The sequence below is a fragment of the Rhinopithecus bieti genome, unplaced genomic scaffold (genome assembly GCF_001698545.2).
Source record: "Rhinopithecus bieti isolate Rb0 unplaced genomic scaffold, ASM169854v2 scaffold_4781, whole genome shotgun sequence".
Taxonomy (NCBI): Eukaryota; Metazoa; Chordata; class Mammalia; order Primates; family Cercopithecidae; genus Rhinopithecus; species Rhinopithecus bieti.
Window position 1 is genome coordinate 3,477,139 of NW_016805181.1, and position 23,338 is coordinate 3,500,476.

Below are 23,338 nucleotides of genomic sequence, written 5' to 3' on the forward strand. Positions count from 1 at the left end.
GGAATGTAATTAAAGTTACATTTTATATACAATTTCTCAGCCATCAGACAGGCACAAATTAAAAGCTTAACTATACACTACACACTTTGTTGGCAAAGTTGGGGGAAAAAGTATCCTCTCTTACACAGGTTGAGCATTCCTAATCCAAAAATTTGAAACTTGGCCAGGTACGGTATCTCACGCCTGTAAGCACTTTGGGAGGCAAAGGCAGGAGGATCACTTGAGGTCAAGAGTTCGAGACCACCCTGGCCAACATAGTAAAACCCTGTCTCTACTAAAAATACAAAACTTAGCTGGGCATGGTGGCAGGTGCTGGTTAATTCCAGCTTCTTGGGAGGCTGAGGCAGGAGAATTGCTTGAATCCAGGAGGCAGAGGTTGCAGTGAGCCAAGATCGTGCCACAGCACTCCAGCCTGGGCAACAGAGTGAGACTGTATCCCAAAAAGCAAACCAAAAATCTGAAATTCAAAATACTTCAAAATCTGAAACATTTTGAGCACTGATAGGATGCCAAAAGTGAAAAATTCCACACCTGACCTCATGGGACAGGTTGCAGTCAAAATGTAGGCACACAATGCAGTTTATTTATTCAGTGTCCCCAAGGGAAAAGAGACCTTCCTAGCCCCCTTCAGCTGTGATATATCTTTTCTGTACATGTATGACATACATACATGCTAGATATATATGTCACATTTTTTTTTTACTAAGTACTTACGTGTGAATAAGTGTAAGAAAATGATTGCTTATATAAATTCAGAATCAGGAATGACAGTGATGTCAAACAACCACAGACTGTTTACATGAATGGCTAAGATAGTAACACTTTCACTTTCTAATGATTCAATGTATACAAAGTTTGTTCCGTGCACAAAATCATTTTAAAATTACATAAAATTACCTGCAGGCTATGTGTATAAGGTGTATATAAAACATAAATGAATTTTTGTATTTAGATTTAGGTCCCATCTCCAAGATATCTCATCAATACACCAATATTCCAAATCCAAAATCCAAAATACTTCTGGTTCCAGGCATTTTGGATAAGGAATACTCAACCTATACAATGCTGGCACAAATGCAAAAATGATACACACCCTATAGAGAAGGTCTGAAAATATCTAACAAAACCACTTATACATTTATGCTTCAAACTAGTAAAGTCACTTCTGGAAAATTACTGTGAAGATACAGATTCGAGCACTGATATGATGCCACAAGTGTATCCAATAATACACATACACACAAATGTGCATGCATGTGCAAGATAATTCATTGCAGCACTATCTGTAACTGCTAAATACTGGAAATAACCAAAATGCACACACACAGAATGATTGAATAAACTAAGGTACAGATCAATGTGTGTGTGCAGACTCACAAAACAGAGTACAATGAAGCTGTAAAAAGAATGAGGCAGATCTCAATGAACTGATATAGAGTGATCTTCAGGTATATTGGTGAATGATAAAAGCAAGATGGTTGACTACCTTTTGTGAAAAAAAGTAGAGGAACCATGGAAAAAAGAAAACACACATGAACCTGCTTACTTTCACAAACAAATAAAAAACATGAAAGATAGAAAATAAAAAAGAACTGTTGCCTATAGGGAGTGGGCCAGAAGAAATGGGGTGGAAAGGATAAAAGGGAGAACACATCCCTGAATATACTTTTGTTTATGGCTTTGACTTGTGAAAACATGTTAATTTCTACATATTCCCCTCGAAGAGAAATTACATAAACAAGGATTAGAGAAATCTAAAATTGAATGCAAACAAAACAAAAGCATTTCTAAATCAAGACAATAACTACAACAATAAAAACCTAATCCAAATAACTTTAGAACAGATAAATTTACTAAATAGTAGAGAAAAAATAATTGCAAACACATCTTGAATGTTTTTCAATAATTTTCTTTTTGTAGATATATATTGTGGAACTGAGTAAACATTAACGTTGTTGAGAGCCAGAGTTCCTCCCACGGAGGAAAAAAAGACAGAAATAAGGAATAGGTTAAGGTTAAAAAGCCCTTTGTGGGGTTGGACTGCCCACTGGAGACACCAATACAAACTCACATTTTAGTTCTGTTAACTGAAAGGTACTGGAAGAAATGCTACTCCAGCAAAAATTAGCACCCCTAAAATCCAAATTTTGTTTTTAGGTATCATTCCTTAAAAAAAGGAACCAGGGCTCTTTGGAGAAGTGACTGACTTCAAGGCTGGGTCAGGTATAGAATGAGCTTGAAACATTTTGTTATGTCACAAAGTTTAAAAATGCTATTAAAAAAAACCAAGAAGGAAAGCATGTTAAGAAAATGCAGGAACCAGCTTGGAGAGCCTCCATTTGACCAAAGATAGAACAATTTAAATCTTAAAATAGGCCATGCAGTGGCTCATGCCTATAATCCCAGCACTTTGGGAGGCTGAGGCGGGAGGATCACTTGAGCCCGGGAGGCAGAGGTTGCAGTGAGCCGAGATCCTACCACTGAACTCCGGCCTGGACAACAGAGCGAGACCCTGTCTCAAAAAAAGAAAATCTTAAAATAAACATGGACTATAAATGACTACAGTCCATTGAGTAAAACAGAAGTCTGTAAAATTAAATTAACAAGGAAACTGAACACAAATAAAAACATTTCCAAATCAAGTCAATTAATAACTGTAAAATAAAGAGAGAAAACTTAATCCAAGTAACTTTAGAACACAGTAAATTTACTAAACACCAGAAAAAAAATAATTGTAAACATATCTTGCAGAGGGGATTTGGCAATAATTGCAAAGTCCATATTGCAAAGGCAAGTAAATAAATTAATAAATAGATAAATTGGAGACAACGTAGGCTCTTCCTTTCAAGTGACTGATAAATATGAAGGATGCAACAGAATTGAAAAATCCTCATTTTGCAAGCAGTATAGTAAAGATTCGTTCAGGTAAGAATCATTAGCAGATGATAAATCTAGGGATGAAAACATGATAAAAAGCAGGATACTAGCAGGGTTGCAAAGTGTCTGTCTGCAGAATGTTTATTAGTTGCAAGGAAAAAACAGTAAAGCATACAATGGAAAAACCAATTAACACCTTTACTTTTGCTTTTGCTCAGGTTACTAAATTCATTGAATAAATTAACAATGAAAATCAGAAAGAACATCATAAAGCCATAATAACTAAAACAGTATGGTTTTTTAACAACTGCCTGTGGCCAGATGTGGTGGTCAAAATTAACATCATCAGTGAGAGAGACAGAGAGAGAGAGAGAGAAAGAGAGAGAGAAAGAAAGAAGCAGAAATAGATAGATTATGTGCCTCTGGATGTGATATCCAGAAAAAGATACATCATCATTTCTGTGGCATCCTGGCCAAGAACACATATGAACCTAATTATGAGAAAAAATATCATATAAAACCAAAATAAAGAGCATTCTGTAAAAGAGTATGACAAATGAAATACACGACCCTAGACTGCATCCGATATCGTAGGAAAGACATGGAAAACTGTCAACATCGGAATTGGACTACAGGTATCAATGTTAAGTTTCCTGAACTTTATAACAGCATTGTGGTTATGTGAGATAATACTCTTATTCTTAGGGAATATATTGAAGTACTAAGAGGTAAAGGGTCATAAAATATGAAACCTACTTTTGAATGGTACAGAAAAAAAATTTAAAGAAATGTGAGTGCATGTATATGTGTGCATGTATATGTGTGCATGTATACATGCTAAATGTATATATGGCTTTTCAATAATGTTTGACGTTTTATGATTTTTGATAGAGCTGTCCCTCAGTATCCGCGAAGGAACTGGTTCCAGGGACCCCTGTGCAGATACCATGAATCCCTTTTATAAATGTCACAGTATTTGCGTATAACCTATATACATCTTCCTGTATACTTTAAATCATCTCTAGAGATTACTTATAATACCTAATACAATGTAAATGCTATGTAAATAGTTGTTTTACTGTATTCTGTATTTTTTTTTAAATTTGTATTATTTTTCACTGTTGTATTCTTTTTTTGTTGTTTTTGAGATTTTTTCCCCAGTCTTTTCAATCTGCGGTTGGTTGAACCTGTGGATATGGAACCAGCGGATACAGAGAGCCAACTGTATTTATAATAATGGATGCATGTCTACGGCAACTGGATCTAGGCAATGTCTCTGTTCAATACACTATTAATTCCAAATGGGAAAATCTACTAGGGTTAAAATTTTGTTTGAGCTCCAGTTGCTTCTTAAATCATTACTGCAATTATTTTATTTTATAACTAATAGAAAGAGAAATGTAATATGTGAGTGACTAGCAGACCATGGGATTAAAAATTGATTTTCCACAGAAAAATAAATAGCTTTTGCTCAGGTTACTAAATTCACTGAAAAATTAACAATGAAAATCAGAGAGAACATCATAAAGTCATGATAATTAAAACAGTATGGTTTTTTAACAACTGCCTGTAGCCAGGTGTGGTGGCTCATGCCTGTAATCCCAGCAGTTTGGGAGGCTGAGGCAGGTGGATCACCTGAGGTCAGGAGTTCGAGACCAGCCTGGTCAACATGGCGAAACTCCAGCTCTACTAAAAATAAAAAAAAATTAGCTGCACGTGGTGGTGCACGCCTGTAATCCCAGCTACTTGGGAGACTGAGGCAGGATAATCGCTTGAACCCAGGAGGCAGAGGTTGTGGTGAGCCAAGATCACACTACCACACTCCAGTCTGGGTGACAGAGGAAGACTCCATTTCAAAAAAATCAAACAAACAAAACAAAAAAACAAAAAAAAACTACCTGTGAATATGTATCACAAAATTAATTTAATTTTAAAAATCTGCATAATGTACTGAAAAGAAAAAAAGTACATGAAAAGGTTACAAAAAAATATAAATAAATGAAAAGATGTTCAACTTCACTCAATATAAGAGAAATGTACATTAAAATTACAGTTAATTATTTCTCTTGGGAAATCAACAAAAAAAATCTAAGGACAAACACTGTTTAGGCTGTAGGAAAACAGACACTCTAATACATTGCTAATGGGAATGCAAAATTAGTACAATCCTTAGAAAGGGAAATCTGACCATATGGAGCTTATACTATTAAAAAAAAATCCTGAGTACATATAAAATAATGCACATTCAGTTATTGTGTTCCACCATTTGCAATAGCAAAAGATGAGATTAAAACTCAACTATCCATGAAAAGATTATTAAATACGGTGAAATTATAAAAGACACTGAGGAAATATCTATGTACTGATACAAGATCTTCAAGATATATCACTAAATCAAAACAGCAACTATTCACAATAGCCAAGATATGTGATCAACCCACATGTCCATTAATGAACGAAGAAAGAAAGAAAAACGTGTATACATACACACACACATCCCAGAATACTATTCAGCTATAAAAAAGAATGAGGCCCGGCATGGTGGCTCATGCCTGTAATCTCAGCACTTTGGGAGTCTGAGGCAGGCAGATCACCTGAGGTCAGCAGTTCAAGATCAGCCTGACCAACATGATGAAACCCGGTCTCCACTAAAAATACAAAAATGAGATGGGTGTGGTGGCATGTGCCTGTTTGTAATTCCAGCTACTTGGGAGGCTGAGACAGGAGAATTACTTGAACCCGGGAGGCAGAGGTTGCAGTGAGCCAAGATTATGCCATTGTACTCCAGCCTGAGCAAGAGGGGCAAAACTCCATCTCAAAAAACAAAAAAAGAATGAAATCCTGTCGTTTACAGCAACATAGATAGAACTGGAGGTCACTTATTAAGTGAAATAAGCCAGGCACAGAACAACAAATCTTGCATATTCTCACTCATACACATTGTATGTATGTATCAAAATACCATACATACCCCACTGGAGTATGGAATAGCAACAAAATTACCTGGTCAATTAAAATTTTGACAAAATATGTTGACATACCACTAAATGTTTTTCAGAAAGACATTAATGATAACTAATATACTATATTTCCTACATATTGCTTACGGATCATTTCATTTAATCTTCAGAACAATCCCCATTTTGTGAATGAGAAAATTAAAGTTCAGAGAGATAGGTAATTTGCCAAAGTCATATAAGCAGGTGGTGGAAATGCAATTTTTTTTTTTTTTTGAGACGGAGTCTCGCTCTGTCACCCAGGCTGGAGTGCAGTGGCCAGATCTCAGCTCACTGCAAGCTCCACCTCCCGGGTTCACGCCATTCTCCTGCCTCAGCCTCCCGAGTAGCTGGGACTACAGGTGCCGCCACCTCGCCCGGCTAGTTTTTTGTATCTTTAGTAGAGACGGGGTTTCACCGTGTTAGCCAGGGTGGTCTCGATCTCCTGACCTCGTGATCCGCCCGTCTCGGCCTCCCAAAGTGCTGGGATTACAGGCTTGAGCCACCGCACCCGGCTGGAAACGCAATTTAAATTGAGATAACTCTTTCTTCAGAACCTGTGCTCTAATTATCAAGAGCGTCCGTTTTTATCAGTAATATAAAAATTTCCATTTCATTGAACTTACTGACATAGAATATTAGCGTTATTTTCATCCTATTCGATTTGATGTATTTGAAAAATGGCTTCTGTTTTGATTTCCATTTCTTTTATTACTTATGAAGTTGAACATTTTCATGTCTATATGAAACTTACAGATACACAAAAGCATTTATGTTAAAATGAAATTCCATAATAAGTTTTATAATAGTTCAGAAGAAAAAAGGTTACTACTTATTGAAAATAACACACACATTAAGGACTACTTCAGCTATAAGTATTTGCTACAGTAACACTTCATTTAAATTTAAGACGTGTATATGTTTTTCATTTTTTGTCTTGATGATATGCATGAATAATATGGTAAAGCAGAAAAGCTACCAGCTACTTACCTCATTATTTCCTCTCGATCTCCATGACTAGCATGTTCTGCCTGTATCTTCTGCCTTAATCGATTAATTTCTTTGTCCAGAATTGATGCAGATTTTTCTACTTCTATACGCTCCGGGCAGATCTGTCTTGCTTGTGACATTTTCTCCTAAGAAGATAGATGTTTAAATCTTTAAAACTCTTCTTTGATATAACAATTCATTACACTACTTGTGCCAAAATATGCAAAGTAAAATTCTGAACTTATGTTTAATAAATGTATTTTAATTACATTTAATATCAATGTATTTATATTTATCTAGGTTTTATATTGAAGATAAAGTCCAGAGGAATGACCTCAAGAGAAAACTGCATTGCTGTGTGTAACTTTAATAAGGTGCAAGATCTCCACAACTTCTTAGTGAAACAAATTTAATGTAGCAGTTCCGAAAAGCTTGCTACCCAGGGCACCAAGGTGAGATGTAGGTTTCCATGTCCTTTAGGGTGGACTCTGAGGCACCAATGGTATTAAAAACACAAACAAAGACCCTCATGGGGTAAAGAATACAAGGCACTTTTACACATAGTACTTATTTATATTCACAACTTTCTGTATTATTCTTAAACAAATGAGGAAAACAAATAAGAAAATGAATTACAGAGTTTAGATCATTTTCCTTAAGATATAAATGCAAAATTGGAATCCACCTGTTCTGGTTAGGACAAGATTGCCTTCAATTTATTCTCCTCTAAACACTGGGCCACTCTAGTTGCCAACAGACATGTCTAGTAGGAGCTAAAATCTAGCCCAGCTCACAGCCCAACTACTCTCTGGAAGGGGTGCCTTTTCCGGACACACAATGGCTATCCGCTTGCCAAGGTGGGCATCTAAGGAGCTATGTTAGCTGAAAGACAGTGCTACTTTCTAAAGCACTCAGAGGCATAATACAGGACTGCTGGAGTCGTGCCTATTTAAGTCCTCACACTTTGAGGGTCCCTAAGTCTCTTCTGTTGACTCACCCAAACACCTATTACTCTATATGAAACAAATTCAGACAACTTGTCTGTTTTTAGAAACATGACATTAGGGAAAACACACTTTAATAATCATGACTCAGGCTGCAAACAAAATAACTTGAAAAAAATGGTGAAAAACCTGTAGTTCTTTCTCTTTCATATCCAGTTCTCGTTTCTTTTATTTAAGGTATCCAAGTGTTCTTTTGTTTTCTTCATAATGTCGTTTCCCTCGTTTTTGGTTATCCACTTCAGAATCAGCAAGGTTTAATTCATCCTGTTTGAACAAAACCAAAATAAAAGACTGTTTTAAAAAAATTTCCAGCATAGGCATAAAGATAATTAACAACTCAATAAAGTGGCTAGGATTATGCTGTTTGAAGAGGCAAGTGTTATTTTATCCATATGGGTCTGAATACAAGTGAGGAGTTTCCCAAATTAGGAAGTCACCTTAAATTCAAATTCTTATCTGAATTCCCCATATACTATGGTACTTTCAGTTTTATTTTAATACACCAGGCATTTTTTGGGGAATCCACATTAGCCTTTAAAAACTTAAAACAATGCAAGTGTTAGGCACTTACAGAGGACACCTGAAAAAGGATACCTGGTTTTAAAAAAGGTGGGTCGGGGAAAAAGCAAGGATGTAAAAAAATTTAACTCTGATTTATTTAGTAATATCTGGTATAACTTCACAATTTTAAGCAGAAAATACAAAAAAGAAGCTATCCCAAGATCACTTTAAAAACAAACAGTAGTAGATATAAGGTAAAGATGCATACTGTAATGCACGGCCACCACTGGAAAAATAAAACAAAGGGTATAGCTAAAAAACTGGGAGAAGAGATAAAGGAACACTCATAATTACTTGGTAATCTCAAAGGAAGGACATGAAGAGGGAAAGTATGAAGAACAACAAAAACAGGACAATTAAAAGCAAATAGTAGCTATTACTTCATGATGAAATATAGAATGTTTTCTTTCTAAGAACAAGAGCAAGGTAAGGACTTCTAGTTTCATGGCTTCTATTCAACAATGTACCAAAGGTCAACAGTTGTTGGAGGTCCTGGCTAGTTCAATTAAAATAAAAGGAAATAGAAAGCATAAAAATCAGAAGAAAAAAGAAAGCGTAATACTGTGTTTATACAAAGACAGATGATGGTACATAAATTCCAAAAGAACTTTAAACTAATAAGTGAGTTTAGAAAGGTTACTGGATACAGGTCAATACAAAATTCAGTAATGTATCTATATACTAGGAATAACTGAAAAATGAATTAAAACATTTACTGTAACATGAAAAACAGCCAACACATATCCAGAATAAAGAACTCTTACAACTCAAAAATAAAAGACCCATAACCCAACTGTAAAATGGGCAAAGATTTAAAGAGACATTTCCCCAAAGATAAACAAATGGCCAATAAGCACATGAAAACTACCAACAGTATTAGCGATAAGGAAAATACAAATCAAAATCACAATGAGATACCACTTCTCACTCACTAGCATGGTTAAAATTAAAAAGGCAGAAAATAACCAGTGTTGATAAGGATGTGGAGAAATTGGGACATTCAAACACTGTTGGTGAGAACATTAAATGGTACAGTCACTTTGGAAAGTTTCAAAGTTCTTCAAAACGCAGTGTAAGCACATAGTCTAGTAATTCCATTCCCAGGTATCTGAGACAAATGACAATACATATCTACACAAAAACTTGTACATGAATGTTTGCAGCAGCAGCGCCCGAATGTCCATCAACTGATGAACGCATAAATAAAATGTGAACTTGACTAGGCAATAAAAGTAAGAAAGTTCTGACACATGCTACAACACAGATGAAACTTGAAAACATTATGCTAAGTTGAAGGAGCCAGTAAAAAAAGACCGCATATTATATGATTCTACTCATATGAAATATCTGGAATAGGCAAATCTATAGAGATAGAAAGTAGATTAGTTTTTGCCAGGGCATGGGAATAGGAGAGAATTGGGAGTGACTGTTAATCAGTACAGGTTTCTTTATTAGGTGATGAAAATGTTCTCAAACGGTGGAAATGGTTACACAACTCTGAATATATGAAAAATCACTGAACTACACACTTTAAATGGATAAATTTTACTGAACAATACATAAATAATGATTAGATCCTGTTGAGTTTTTCTATATCCTTGTTCACTTTTGGTATAGTTGCTCTATCAATTATTGAAGTTCTATAAGATTTTGATAAGATTTTGCTTCCCATATGTTACAACTCTAATATTTGTTGCACACATATTTAGAATTGCTATGTATTTTTGGTGGACTGAACCTTTTGTCATTACATAATGTCCTTGTTTGTCTCTGGTAATTTTATTTTGAAGTCCACTTCATCTGATTTTAATATAGCTACTCCTGCTTTCTTTTGATTATTATTTGCAGGATATACCATTTTCCATCCTTTTACTTTCAACCTGCCTATATGGCTGTATTTGAAGTGAGCTATTTATAGAGAGCATATAGTCATGTTTTAATCTACTTTGTCCATATCTGTCTTTCATTTATTTAGACAAGTAAGTCTAAATTTAAGTCTGTCATTTTATTTTTTGTATTCTGTTTGTTGTTTATCTGTCTTCTCCTTCCTGCCTCATGTGTTTACTCCAACATACATTAAGGATTCCATCTCAACTTATTTGTAGTATGTTTTAGTGCACCTCCTTGTATAGCTTTTTTTAGAAGCTGCTGTAGGTATTACATGATATACACCAAACATCACAGTCTACTGGCATAATTATTTTACCAGTTTGAGAAGTATAGAAATCTTATCTCCCTTTTGCATCCCTTTTCTTTTCCCCATTTTAAATATAAGTCTTAAATACCTTCCTCTACATACATTTAGAATTATCTGAGATATTATAATTTTTGCTAGCCTTCTAAATATAATTTTTAAAACTCAAGAAGTAAAGTCTATTGCATTTTTTCCTATTTTTATCTCATTCTTTTTTCCTTCCTGATGTTCCAACAAATTCTCTAAGTTTGCCTTTATCTGAGAATATCTTGATTTTTTCCTTTATTGCTTGGAAATACATTTGGCGGACACAGGGTTGACAGGTCATTTCGCACTTGAAAAATATGCCACTTCCATCTGGCCTCCATAGTTTCTTATGAGAAATATGCTGTCATTCAAAAATCCTTTTCTATATAAGGTTTTCTCTTGCTATCTGTAAGATCTTTAATTTCCAGAAGTTTCACTATAATGTGTCTTATTGCAGATTACGTTGGGCTTATCTTGTTTTCGGTTTACTTACATTCTTTAATCTGTAAGTTTATGCTTTTTGCCAAATTTGGGAAGTGTTTAGCCATTATTTTTTTAAGTACGTCTTCAGTCATGCCCTCTTTTCCCTCACTTTCTAAGACTCCAACAATACAAATGTCAGCTATTCTGTTATAGTTTCACAGGTCCCTAAGATGTTGTTTATTTCAGTCTATTTGTTTTTCTTCAGTTTATTTTTTCTCTGTTGATCAAATTTACGAGGAATAATAAGGGAATATTATGAAAAACTTCATGGCCAATTTTGTCTCAAAAAATACAAGTTAAAAATAAAGCCAATTGAATTCAGCCTGGAACATAATGAGATAGCTGACAAATAAGAGATGAGTAGTACTTTATTTCAAGGTGGCTTTTATAGCAACTAATCTTTTGAGTTATTGAAGCAAAGCTGGGACAACAGAACAAGTAAGCACAGAGACATTCTACATGTACAAGATGTCTCTGCTCCTGGTTCTGATGTTTAAAAATCATAAAGAGGTCAAAAAAAAAAAAATTATAATCCTCTAGGAGAAATGGAAATTTGGTGATTTATTCTCCTAAAGGCATGAACAGAAGTGTTTAACACTAATTGATCTAATGATGAAAGTTTGGTTCCCACCATTCTTTATATTCGATTTTTATGCTATTATATTTACATTTAACCAGAAATTCTTTTAGGCCAATACCCAATAAGTACACTGTGGATATAAAACTAAACCATAAAATACATACATAACAGAATATCAAAAATATATACCTTAAGTGGGTCGGCTAGCTCTGATAGTTGATTAATTTTTAATTTAATTGCATCATACTTATTTTCTGCTTCTATTTTCAGACTTTTAAGATGCTCCATATTTTCTTTTTGTTGCTCCATATGTTTCTCAACCATTTTCATTTTGCTTTTATTTTCCTGAGCTTCATCTTCCTGATAAAATTTAAACAGCATATAGGGTTAATTAAAACACTTTTTAAGCTTTCAAATAGAAGAAACATATAAATAATTCTGAGAGGAGAAACTATAGGCTATATGCAAATCAGATCAAATACAAATAGAAAGAACACTAGAATATTTTTATACTCTTAACGGTAAATTAGGAAGTAGAGGAAAACAAGCTGAAAATCAGAAGGGATGATATTTAGGAGACAATATTCTGCTTAAGATCATAACCAAAAAGAATAACTTTCATTCTATCTATTCATTTTTTCCAAACTATACTACATCTTGTGCCAGAGAATATGTTAGATGCTAAGTAAACAAAGATAAATAAGATATTATCCGTATGTTTAAGAAATTTAGTCGGCCAGGTGCAGTGGCTCATGCCTGTAATCCCAGCACTTTGGGAGGTCGACACGGGTGGATCATCTAAGGTCAGGAGTTTGAGACCAGCCTGACCAACATGGTGAAAGCCCGTCTTTACTAAATACAAAAAATTAGCTGGGCGTGGTAGCACATGCCTATGTAATCCCAGCTACTTAGGAGGCTGAGGCAGAAGAATTGCTTGAACCTGGGAGGCAGAGGTTACAGTGAGCCAAGATTGCACCACTGCACTCCAACATGGGCAACAAGAGTGATATTCCAACTCAAAAAAAAAAAATCATAAAAACGAAATTTAGTCTATCAATAAAAGGAATTAAAGCGGAAAATAAAAGCAGAAAGTGAAAACAAGACTACTAGTAAAAAATGAAGAGAAATTCTAATCAGAGTAAAGCTTCACCAGCACTGACTTATTCCATTTTGTGCACTGTTGTATTCCTTAGCAGTTAATATGCTTCCTGATACAAAGCAGACACACAATAAATATTTATTCATTTTAACAAAACTGCAATTTATCTAATTCACTGTTTACTGAAACTCAGAAAAAGCTAAGTGTCATAAACAGACTCCTGAAAAAAAAAATACAGTAAAAAATGTGTTGAATTAAAATGAAAAATACTGATTTAAAAAAAGAAAAAAAAAACAAGACACCAATTAGAACTGATCAAAAAATGATCCAGACATCTGTGCCCATTCATATTGATACCGATGAACTCTGAGAGTGCCTATGTGAAAAACACTATGCTCAGTAGCAGGGTTTGATGGGCCCTTGTTTAGAAATATAATTAAGTTCGGGTAAAGCTTTTTTGCATGTGATAGAAGACAAAATCAATGATTATGCATGAAAGTTATATATACACACAACATTAAAAAATATGAAGGCTATATACCAGGTAGTTTTTACCTTCTTGGTGAATGGAGACAGCAATCATAAAGAGTAGCTTCAATTAAAAGAACTTTCTAAAAAAGCTGAGTTGATGCCATTAACCTGAATCGTGGCTTTATCCTTTAATATTACATTAAATTGAAAAAAAGTATTTTACCAAAGTTGCAATATCTACAGACTGGTGTTCTTCTATGTTCTCAAGTTCCCGAATTTCAGAATTACTTTTCTTATTTTCATCTAAAAGAAAAGTATTTGGATTTTAGTAACAAAAAAAAATTTAAACCAAAAACCTTGGAAAGGATGTATTAATCTACAAAGCTCTACAATGTTGATGATACAGAAGGATTCCATAATTAATGAAAGGGGTACATTAGTATTAAATTAACCAAAGGAAATTACATACAAATTCTGCCATATCACTCTTATATACTACTCCATTCCCATGCAAAAGAGATGTAAGTAATCCGTCTTAGCACTTTAAATGATGGCGCTGTTGAGTCCATCAAGAAACATTTTTCTGAAACATCCAAAGTCTCAAGTTATGGAGTGATTATTCTAATCCAGTGGTTCTCCCAGTGTGAACCAAGTAACCTATGGGGGTTTCTGATATCCTTTCAGATAGTCTGTGAGGCCAACACTATTTTCATAAAAATAATTAGACATTATTTGCCATTTTTATTAGCATTTTCTCATAAGTGTATATAAGGTTTATAAATGTATGATTTGTAATATCACAACAGACTGAATGCAAAAACTGATACAACTATTTAATTGAATTTTATTAAACTGAACATTAGAGACTTACAAAATATTCCAATCTTCTCACGAAATCTTTGGTTTCAAAATCTGTTTTCTAAATAAAAAATATTTCTGTTAACTAAGTTTATTATTATTTTTAAATGATTTGATATGGTTTGGCTGTGTCCCTACCCAGATCTCACCTTGAATTCAAGTTCCCATAATTCCATGTGTTGTGGGAGGAACCTGATGGGAGATAACTGAACCATGGAGGCAGCTACCCCTCTACTGTTCTTGTGGTAGTGAATAAGTCTCATGAGATCTGATGGTTTTATAAGGGGTTTCCCCTTTTGCTTGGGTCTCTTTCTCTCGTGGCTGCCGCCATGTAAGACGTGCCTTTTGCCTTTTGCCTTCCGCCATGATTGTGAGGCCTCCCCAGCCACGTGAAACTGTGAGTCCATTAATTACCCAGTCTCTGTCTTTATCAGCAGCATGAAAACAGACTAATACATGAATTAATAAATATTCTTAAATTTGGTTTTAATTTTTAAAAATGTAAACGTTGATAGATACACCCACAGAAATGAAACCTCTATGATGAGTGTAAAGGGGCTTGAGGCCAAAACATCTGAGAATTACCCGAAGTTAATAATGGGATCTTAAAATCAACTTGGTAGTAGTAAGTTGAAAAAAAACAAAAGAATGTTTATTTATTTTTTTACCTCCAGTTCTTTATAATGTAGTTGGCACCTTTTAAGAAGTTCCTCATTGCGTTTAATATCTTTTTCAAGGTCAGATAAATGTTGCTGAAGATTTAATATCTGGGCCATCTTATTTTCAACCTCATTCTCCAAGTCACTTGATAGGAAAGGAGAAGATAAAAAATACTTCAAAACTTTTCTCAGTATTACAAATACTTTAGACCTTTACAAAGAAAGCCTTATTTATAGTAAGTTATGTGCAAAATCCTTTTCAGTTAAACCAGTTCTACAATCCTACCAAGCTATTAATCATGAAAATCTACTGCAGACATTTCAAAAAACATTCTAAACAGGAATCAAGTTTTACTTATTTCCTTAACAAGTAGAGTTTACTCTTGAACAAAGCAGGGTTTGAAATATGTGGGTCCACTTATACACAGATTTTCTTCTGCCTCTGTCACCCCTGACACAGTAAGACTAACCACTCCTTTTCCTCAGCTTATTCAATGTGAAGAATAAGGATAAAGACCTTAATGATGATCTACTTTTATTTAATTAATAGTAAATATATTTTCTCTTCCTTATGATTTTCTTAACATTCTCTTTTCTGTAGCTAACTGTGTTGTAAGAATATAATATGTGATACACTGTATGGTATAATATACTGCGTTTGTAGTATATTGTATAATATACTGTACTGTATATACTGTATTATAAGAATACAGTACATAATAGATATAACATCTAAAATATATACTAATCAACTACTTATGTTATCAGTAAGGCTTCCAATCAACAGTAGGCTATTAAGTTTCTGGGGAGTCAAAAGTTAAACACAGACTTTGACTGCACTGTGAGTCAGTGCCCCAACCTCTGCACTGTTCAAGGGTGAAATGTACTTATGACTTCTGTGTGCCAGTATTATGCATAGTGGTAGACAGAAGTAGAAACAGAATTAAGATGTGACTCTGAAAAAAAAAAATCAGGAAATAAACTATAACATTAAAATGTGAACAGGACACTATACTATATATCCACAGTACTACAGGAGCATAACAGTGAATCTGGGAGAAGAGATAACTGAATTGTATTCTCTTAATTTTTCATCAGCTGGACCAACTAGGGGAGAAGATAAAAAACACAAAAAGGCACAGAGAGTGATTAAAACAGATAAAACTAATAGCTTAATACTTCTGTTGGTGAATAAACACTACGAGGAGTGAAGTGTGTGAGGAGTGAAGGGGAAGAAGACGACGACAATAAAAAGATACGGAGAATAAACAAAGTACCGGATTCCAAATTCATAAAGAAGGGTCCCCATATGGCAGAGTCAACTGGCTTCAGAAGTGATCTTTTCCTCACTAATCCAAGTATCTGTCTTCCAAAGCTGTGTGCTTGGTGGAAGAGAACTACCTTTGCAGTTAAGAACAACTTTTCCCCAGTCTGGGGGATATTCCCTGGAGCTGGCCATATTCCACTGAGATGCATATTTCTCCACATTTTAACATCTCTGAAATCTGAAACCATTTTGCAGTCTGTGGTTCAATTAGTATTTATTTCCTTTTCACTGGTACATAAGATAATAGTATATACAACATTTACTGGTATGTAAAATAACCATGCTACCTTGCTAGAATTTTTAAATTAAAAAAAAAAGGCTCAATAAATGCTAGCTAAATAAATGATAAAAATGGGGAAAGGAATAGTGCAATTTCTGATAAAAATGGAGCCAGGAGAAAAATTTAATATGGCTCCTCAGGATTGAATATGAAATATTTATTTTATCATATATAAACCTAAACTTTTATTAACAAATAGTAATTTTGCTTAAAAAAAAAAAATGGCTGGGCATGGTGGCTGACGCCTGTAATCTCAGCACTTTGGGAGGCTGAGGCGGGCAGATCATTTGAGGTCAGGAGTTCGAGACCAGCCTGATCAACATGGTGAAACCTTGTCTCTACCAAAAAGTACAGAAATTAGCCAGGTGTGGTGGCATGTGCCTGTAGTCCCAGCTTCTCAGGAGGCTGAAGCAGGAAAATAGCTTGAACCCAGGAGGCGGAGGTTGCAGTGAGCCGAGATTACACCACTGCACTCCAGCCTGGTCGACAGAGTGAGACCCTGTCTCAAAAAAAAAATAAAATAAAAATAAACATTGCCCGGCCCAGGTGCAATGGCTTAACCCTGTAATCTCAGCACTTTGGGAGGTGGAGGTGGGTAGATCACTTGAAGCCAGGAGTTTGAGACCAGCCTGGTCAACATGGTGAAACCCTGTCTCTACAAACATTAGTTGGGCATGGTGGCGCTTGCCTGTACTCCCAGCTACTCAGTTGGCTGAGGCACAGGAATCACTTGAACACTGGAGGCAGAGGCTGCAGTGAGTCAAGATCCTGCCACTGCACTCCAGCCCGGGTGACAGAGTGAGACTCTGTCTCAAAAAAAAAAAAAAAAAAATTGCCAAGTAAACAAACTTTAGAAACTACAGCCTAAACCAAAAATGAAAACCAACAAAATAAGCAAGACAATATTGTTATTATATAATTTTTCTGAACATATAGAATAAATTGAAGCAATCAATGTAATCTGCATTAATAAAACTAATAAATTTTACAACTTTCTTTTCACTGGGTAAAACTAATTCCTATACATTTTCATAGAATGTTCCTCCTTAGTTTTTTAAATGAGTTTTTACATAGAGAACATGTTACCTAATGAAAACTATATTAAGCCTGAGCTGAGTATGTGAGTTGTTTGTGTGGGATGAATACATATTCCCCGAAAGCCTATCTAAAATAGTATACTTGTCACTCTCTTGCCCCATACTATGCTTTACTTGTCTCCACAGCACTGATCACCACCCAACCTAGTATTCATTTATAGTCTATCTTCCCCTTAATTTAAGATCCAGTAGAGAAATTATGTATATCAATATTTTGTTTCCTTATGTGTCTTGTGCCTTGATTAGTGACTAGAATATTAGATAGCCATTAAATATCTGTTGTTTGAAGAACAAATAAAAGAATAAAATTTTAAGAGCATACTTCAGAAGATTACATTAAAACGTTACAGCGTTTTAACAACTCAAAAATTCACACGTAATTTTTTTTATGTACCACCCTGGTAATCATTCTAAGGGCTTGGTTACACATTATGTGCACTTTTATAACTGAAAACTGCATTAAGATAATAAACAAAAGCAAGTGCCACAACACCAAGGTGCTAGTCATTCAACTTTTTCTATTGCTAACTGAAGTTTTACTAAACTTTCCAACGTCCATTATGGTATTATGGTTATTTTCCTTTCCTCTGCTCTCATAATCACATAAAAATGACTAGAAGAAATCTATTTCAACAAAACTCTCGTTTCCCCTACACATACAAGTCATTTATAATTTTTTTTTTTTTGCTCAGTTTTCTTAGATATTTCTTTTAAGTCCTAAGTTCTTCTACTGAAGATCTTCTAAGTCATTAATTCAGGCCCAACCCGTCAATTCATCAATTGAATGAATTCAGTTAAGCAATCATGGGGTTGTTTTTTGATACCAAAATGTCTTTTTGCATGTTCTTGAATCTCTTATTAGTTTTTCGTTTAACTTCTCAATTTGTCTCTTCTAGCAGCTGTATTTTCCTAGGCATGTGTTCTAATCATGTCAATTGACCTTCTTTCTAGAACTGTGCAACTCAAAGTACCAATCAGGGACATTATAAGGAGCTTGAGCCAGAATGTAAACCAGCCTGCTGTATCCTCTCTTAGACAAATCAGCAAAATTAAACAGTGAGCACAGTAATGTAGCTGATTTACATTCTGAGTCAAGCTCCTATCTCCTTGAGGACAAGCAACAAATAGTGTACAAATGAGCTAGTTGAGGGAATACGTTCTGGATTATCAGTCCTGAATGCTGTTGTCGAAGTGATGCAAGATAACTGTCAACCTCGAATTCTATAACTAGCTAAGTGATGTTTTAAGACTAAGCACTGAGACAGATTACTCCCGTCCTCACTGAAACAACACTGAAAGAGTAATATGAAAGAAAATGAACCCCAAAGGAAGCAGTGGGAATAATACAGTAAAGTTAAACTTGACTCTAACCTTATTTCAGAATCCACATCTCTGCTTAGGAACTTAGGTCTTGTATATTCAGATGAATAATAACGTCCTGCAAAAACTTGATCACCCTCAGCAGTAAAAGCTTCTCTACAATTTTTGGGTGGCTTTTGGGACTGCATTATTGCACGAGCTACAGAATTATTCTAAAAGAATAGAAAAAAATAAATTTTTTAAAACGATGTGAAAATTTTTCTGATGTACAGAATTTCAAAATGTTACTCGTCCTTATTATTTTAATATGATTCAAGTATTCTTTTAAAACATTCAAATAATTTTATAAAGTTAAATGTAAGAATTTTAAAACTTTCAAGGTTAGAAGAATTAAAACTATTTAAAAAGTCTTAAAACGGTTTAGTAAACAAGGCTTCATGACAAACTGGTGTATATTTATTTTTAAATTTGAGTGTTGTTATCCATTTAAAAGTTAAAACTATTTTAAGTGCTTTTTAATGTGAAAATACAGACTTTAGACCAGTTCATACTAATTATTTTTTCTAAATGACTTTTACACCCTAGAAAAGATATGAATGAATAGCAAATTCCAATAAAAGATTACTATACTGAAAAATGTACGGAAAGTCTGGAAATATTTAAGCCCTGGAGGAAGTGAAAGAAGATTAGGTTAATTAAGGCCTAATCAACCTCTCTGGGGACAGACCTTTATAACAGGGCTTTATTAATTTTTTTTTCAAGTATTATTCCAAAATATGAGAGAACACACAAATAATTACAATATGAACATATATATACACACACACACATTTGAGTTATCTAGACCCTTCTTAGCTTCTGTTAATGAGAAAAAAAGACTTTTGTCTTGATTACAGATTTGTTTCAAATAACAAGGCAATATAAATCACCTTGTCCCTTCTCAGCAAATTTATGCCAACAGAGGAAACAAAATATGGTGATCTAATCTAACAAGCACACAAAAATACCTACACAGATAAACAGTAAATATTGATTTATCTAACAGAGTACAAAGTTATACGAAAAAGAAGTCATATCAAGCAAAATACTTAATTTAAGTAGAATGATAATAATATATGTACCTGTAAGGGCAAATAAAGAATAAATTTGTCAGCTAAACAAGAATGAACAAAAAAAAATTTTTTTTTTTTTGAGACGGAGTCTCGCTCTGTCGCCCAGGCTGGAGTGCAGTGGCCGGATCTCAGCTCACTGCAAGCTCCGCCTCCCGGGTTCACGCCATTCTCCTGCCTCAGCCTCCCGAGTAGCTGGGACTACAGGCGCCCGCCACCTCGCCCGGCTAATTTTTTGTATTTTTAGTAGAGACGGGGTTTCATCATGTTAGCCAGGATGGTCTCGATCTCCTGACCTCGTGATCCGCCCGTCTCGGCCTCCCAAAGTGCTGGGATTACAGGCTTGAGCCACCGCGCCCGGCCTGAACAAAAAAATGTCATAACATCATGCACCAAAAGAATAATATGCGTTTGTGAAATGATTTTATAAAGAACAGCCAAAAGTTATAAAGTTCCATGGGGCAGAAAACATACAAATCAATCAGTTTCTGTATTACCCTATCGATTTTCCTATCAGGTAAAAGTACAATAGTGAAACACATCAACAACTCTATGATAAAAGGAGAACTGGAATTTATAAAATCATCTTCAGTTTTAAAAATTTAACAATAACATAAAATACAGCAAAGATCTGGTGGTCTTACTTTGATTAGTAGCACTGTCTCTATGCCTCTCATGTCAATTAGGCTATTTGCCACGACCGCATTATCTATTTCTAAAGCTGTCAGAACTGTTGGAAACTCTGGATGATAAGCAGCTCTAGGAGACAAAAAGACAGAAGGATTAACTTAACAAATTTTAATTATAAATATATACATATGAAAACTGTGTATATATATACATACAATAGAGTATTTATATTTCCATATATATTTGTAACGGGGAGATTATAAATAACCAGACAGTATCAAATACCTGGTAACATTTGAAAACACAGGTTTTCAAATATATAGAGGTTTATTTATTTAGCATTTATATAATACTATGTGTTAGGCACTGTTCTAAGCATGTTACAAATATTAGCTCATTCAATCCTTATAACAATCACATAAGATAAATAGTATTATTCTCTCCACATTTTTTTCAGATGAGGATGCTTCAGAGAGTTGAGTATGTTCCCCATCATCATGAAGCTAGTTATGTAACTGGGCTAGGATTTAAACCAGGCAGCTCAGCTCTAGAGTCTAGCTTCTTAATCAATATGCCCTGCTGCCTACTATAATTAATAATTACAATTTCCTTAAATCTCATACAGTTATCATAAACATAAAAGTCAATTATTTAAAATTTATTATAAATAGCTAAACATTTTTTTCCCCGATATAAGAAAAGAAAAATTGAAGCAAAGTTTATTATCAACACAGAGGAAATATGAAAGAAAAGATATTCTTAGGAATTGTAATTTGGGCTCATGAAAGAGACAGTCTTTCAACTAAAATGTAAACATGTAAGCTATTAATAGCACTGAAAAATGAACACACTAAGAATAGGAGGTACAGGAGCAATGAATGGCTGAGGAGGAGATAGTGGTAGCATTCTTAGTGCTTTTCTAGTCCTAGAATTCCAAAACAAAGTATCTTTGCATGCATGTTTTATACCTACTCATCCATTAATTCAACACATATTTAGTGAGCACCTACTTTGTGCCAGGTGCTGTTCCAGAGGATAAAGGGAGCAGTATACAAAACAGACTACACCCTGTTCATGGAGCTTACATTTTTTTGAAGGAAGACAGAGAATAAAGAAAAAGAACGAAGGGAAAGGCATAACACACACACACAAAGACTAGAAAAAGCCTCACTAAGATAACACTGGGCAGACACCTGAGGAAATGAGAGAGTCACATAAGTAAACTTAGAAGACCATTCTGGACGAGGAAAGAACAATCATGAAGACCCTAAAAGGTGTGTCAGAGAAGCAAGGAGACAGACTGCCACAGCAGACAGATGAAGGAGGGAAGTGCTTCTAGAGACAGGATAAGAAAGATGGTGAGAGGACAGATCATCCAGGCCTAGAGGTCACAGTCAGGCCTGTGGTAAGGAAAACAGCGAAGTTTAGAGTCCTTTGAGCAGAGGCACAACATGACCTGACTTTACGTTGGCTGCTGTACTGAAACTGTGGTGCCAAGTAACCAGCAGCAGGGAGATCAGCCTGTGAATCCTCAAGGGAAACAAGATGATGGCGTGAGCCAGTGTAGTCACCACACAAGTGGTCAGATCTTGGATATATTTCTAAAGTACAGCCAGTAGGATGTGGGGTAGCAGAAAGGAGTCAAGAAGGACTCTGCAATAGGGAAATGAAGATGGAGAAGATTACTGAAAGTGCAGGTTTTGGGGTGGAAATCAGGAGTATGGCTTTCAGACACGTTAAGTTTGAAATGCTTATTGGGCATCTGAGTGGAAAATATATATTAAGTACATTATATCCTAGAGTTCAGAAGAAAAAGGCAACCTACAAACATAGTTTCACAGTCATCAATGTATGATCTGTAAAGTCATGAAATCAGATGAGTTCACCTAGGGAGAAGTGCAGGCCAAGAAGAGTTCTGGAGCACTGGTACAGTCAGTAGTGAGGAGAAAGCAGCAAAAGATACCAAAAACGAACGCCTAGAGAATTAGGAAAAGGAGAAGAGTGTGGCCCTTGGTGCCAGGTGAAAAAGTGTTCAGGAAGAATGAAAGGATCAAGGGCAAATACTGCCAGTAAGTAAAATCAGTGAATAGCAATGACTTTGAGTTAATTGAGTTAAGCAAAGTGAGGCTTGCTGATGCCTTGATGAGAGCTGTTTTGGTATGCGATGAAATTATAAAGTCTGGCTGGAGAAGGTTCAAGAAAGAAGGTAGAGAGAAATTAGAGACATAGACGACTCCTTTGAGTTTTTCCTGAAAAGGAAAACAGAGAAAAGAGACAGTAGCAGCTAAATGGCTTTTTAGGACAGATTTCAGGTGGAAATAAAAACAAGGATAAGAAAGAATAGGGTGTGGATGCTCTAGAAATGTCACGTAGTCAATGAAACAAAGTAGAGAACAAGGAGATAAAGAAAGGGAGTAGGAGTCTAAGGGGGGAGGATGTGGTAGGCAGTTCTGGTGAAATGCAGACTCTCGTCAGCCTGTGGAGAGCACAGGTTTTGACACTAGGAAGGAGTCACCATTTTTGGGCAGCCACAGGCCATCATTACATGAAGTTGTTACTACCAGTTTGCTCTAAAGCACCAAGTCACAACTACCTCTTCCTTTTGCTATTAGTCCCTGGGATTTACTTCATACTGGCTTATATTACAATTAATAGTATGTTGAGGGAGGATACAAAATCAGTCTAGCAGAGCAAAAAGTAGAAAGGAACATTAGTAATGAGATGTTGGTGACAGGGGACAAGAAGAAGATAAGAGGACATAGGGTCACAAACAATG

At 35.1% G+C, this 23,338-nt stretch overlaps 1 protein-coding gene across 1 annotated transcript in view; it reads right to left on the reverse strand.

The window, feature by feature from the left end:
- SMC6 (structural maintenance of chromosomes 6) overlaps positions 1–23,338 on the reverse strand; it is an 87,696-nt gene that overhangs the window by 23,792 nt on the left and 40,566 nt on the right. The window contains 7 exon segments of the mRNA XM_017871423.1: positions 6,864–7,009; positions 7,997–8,131; positions 11,902–12,072; positions 13,506–13,569; positions 14,783–14,944; positions 18,875–19,035; positions 20,577–20,691. Coding sequence (XP_017726912.1) covers positions 6,864–7,009; positions 7,997–8,131; positions 11,902–12,072; positions 13,506–13,569; positions 14,783–14,944; positions 18,875–19,035; positions 20,577–20,691 — 954 coding nt within the window.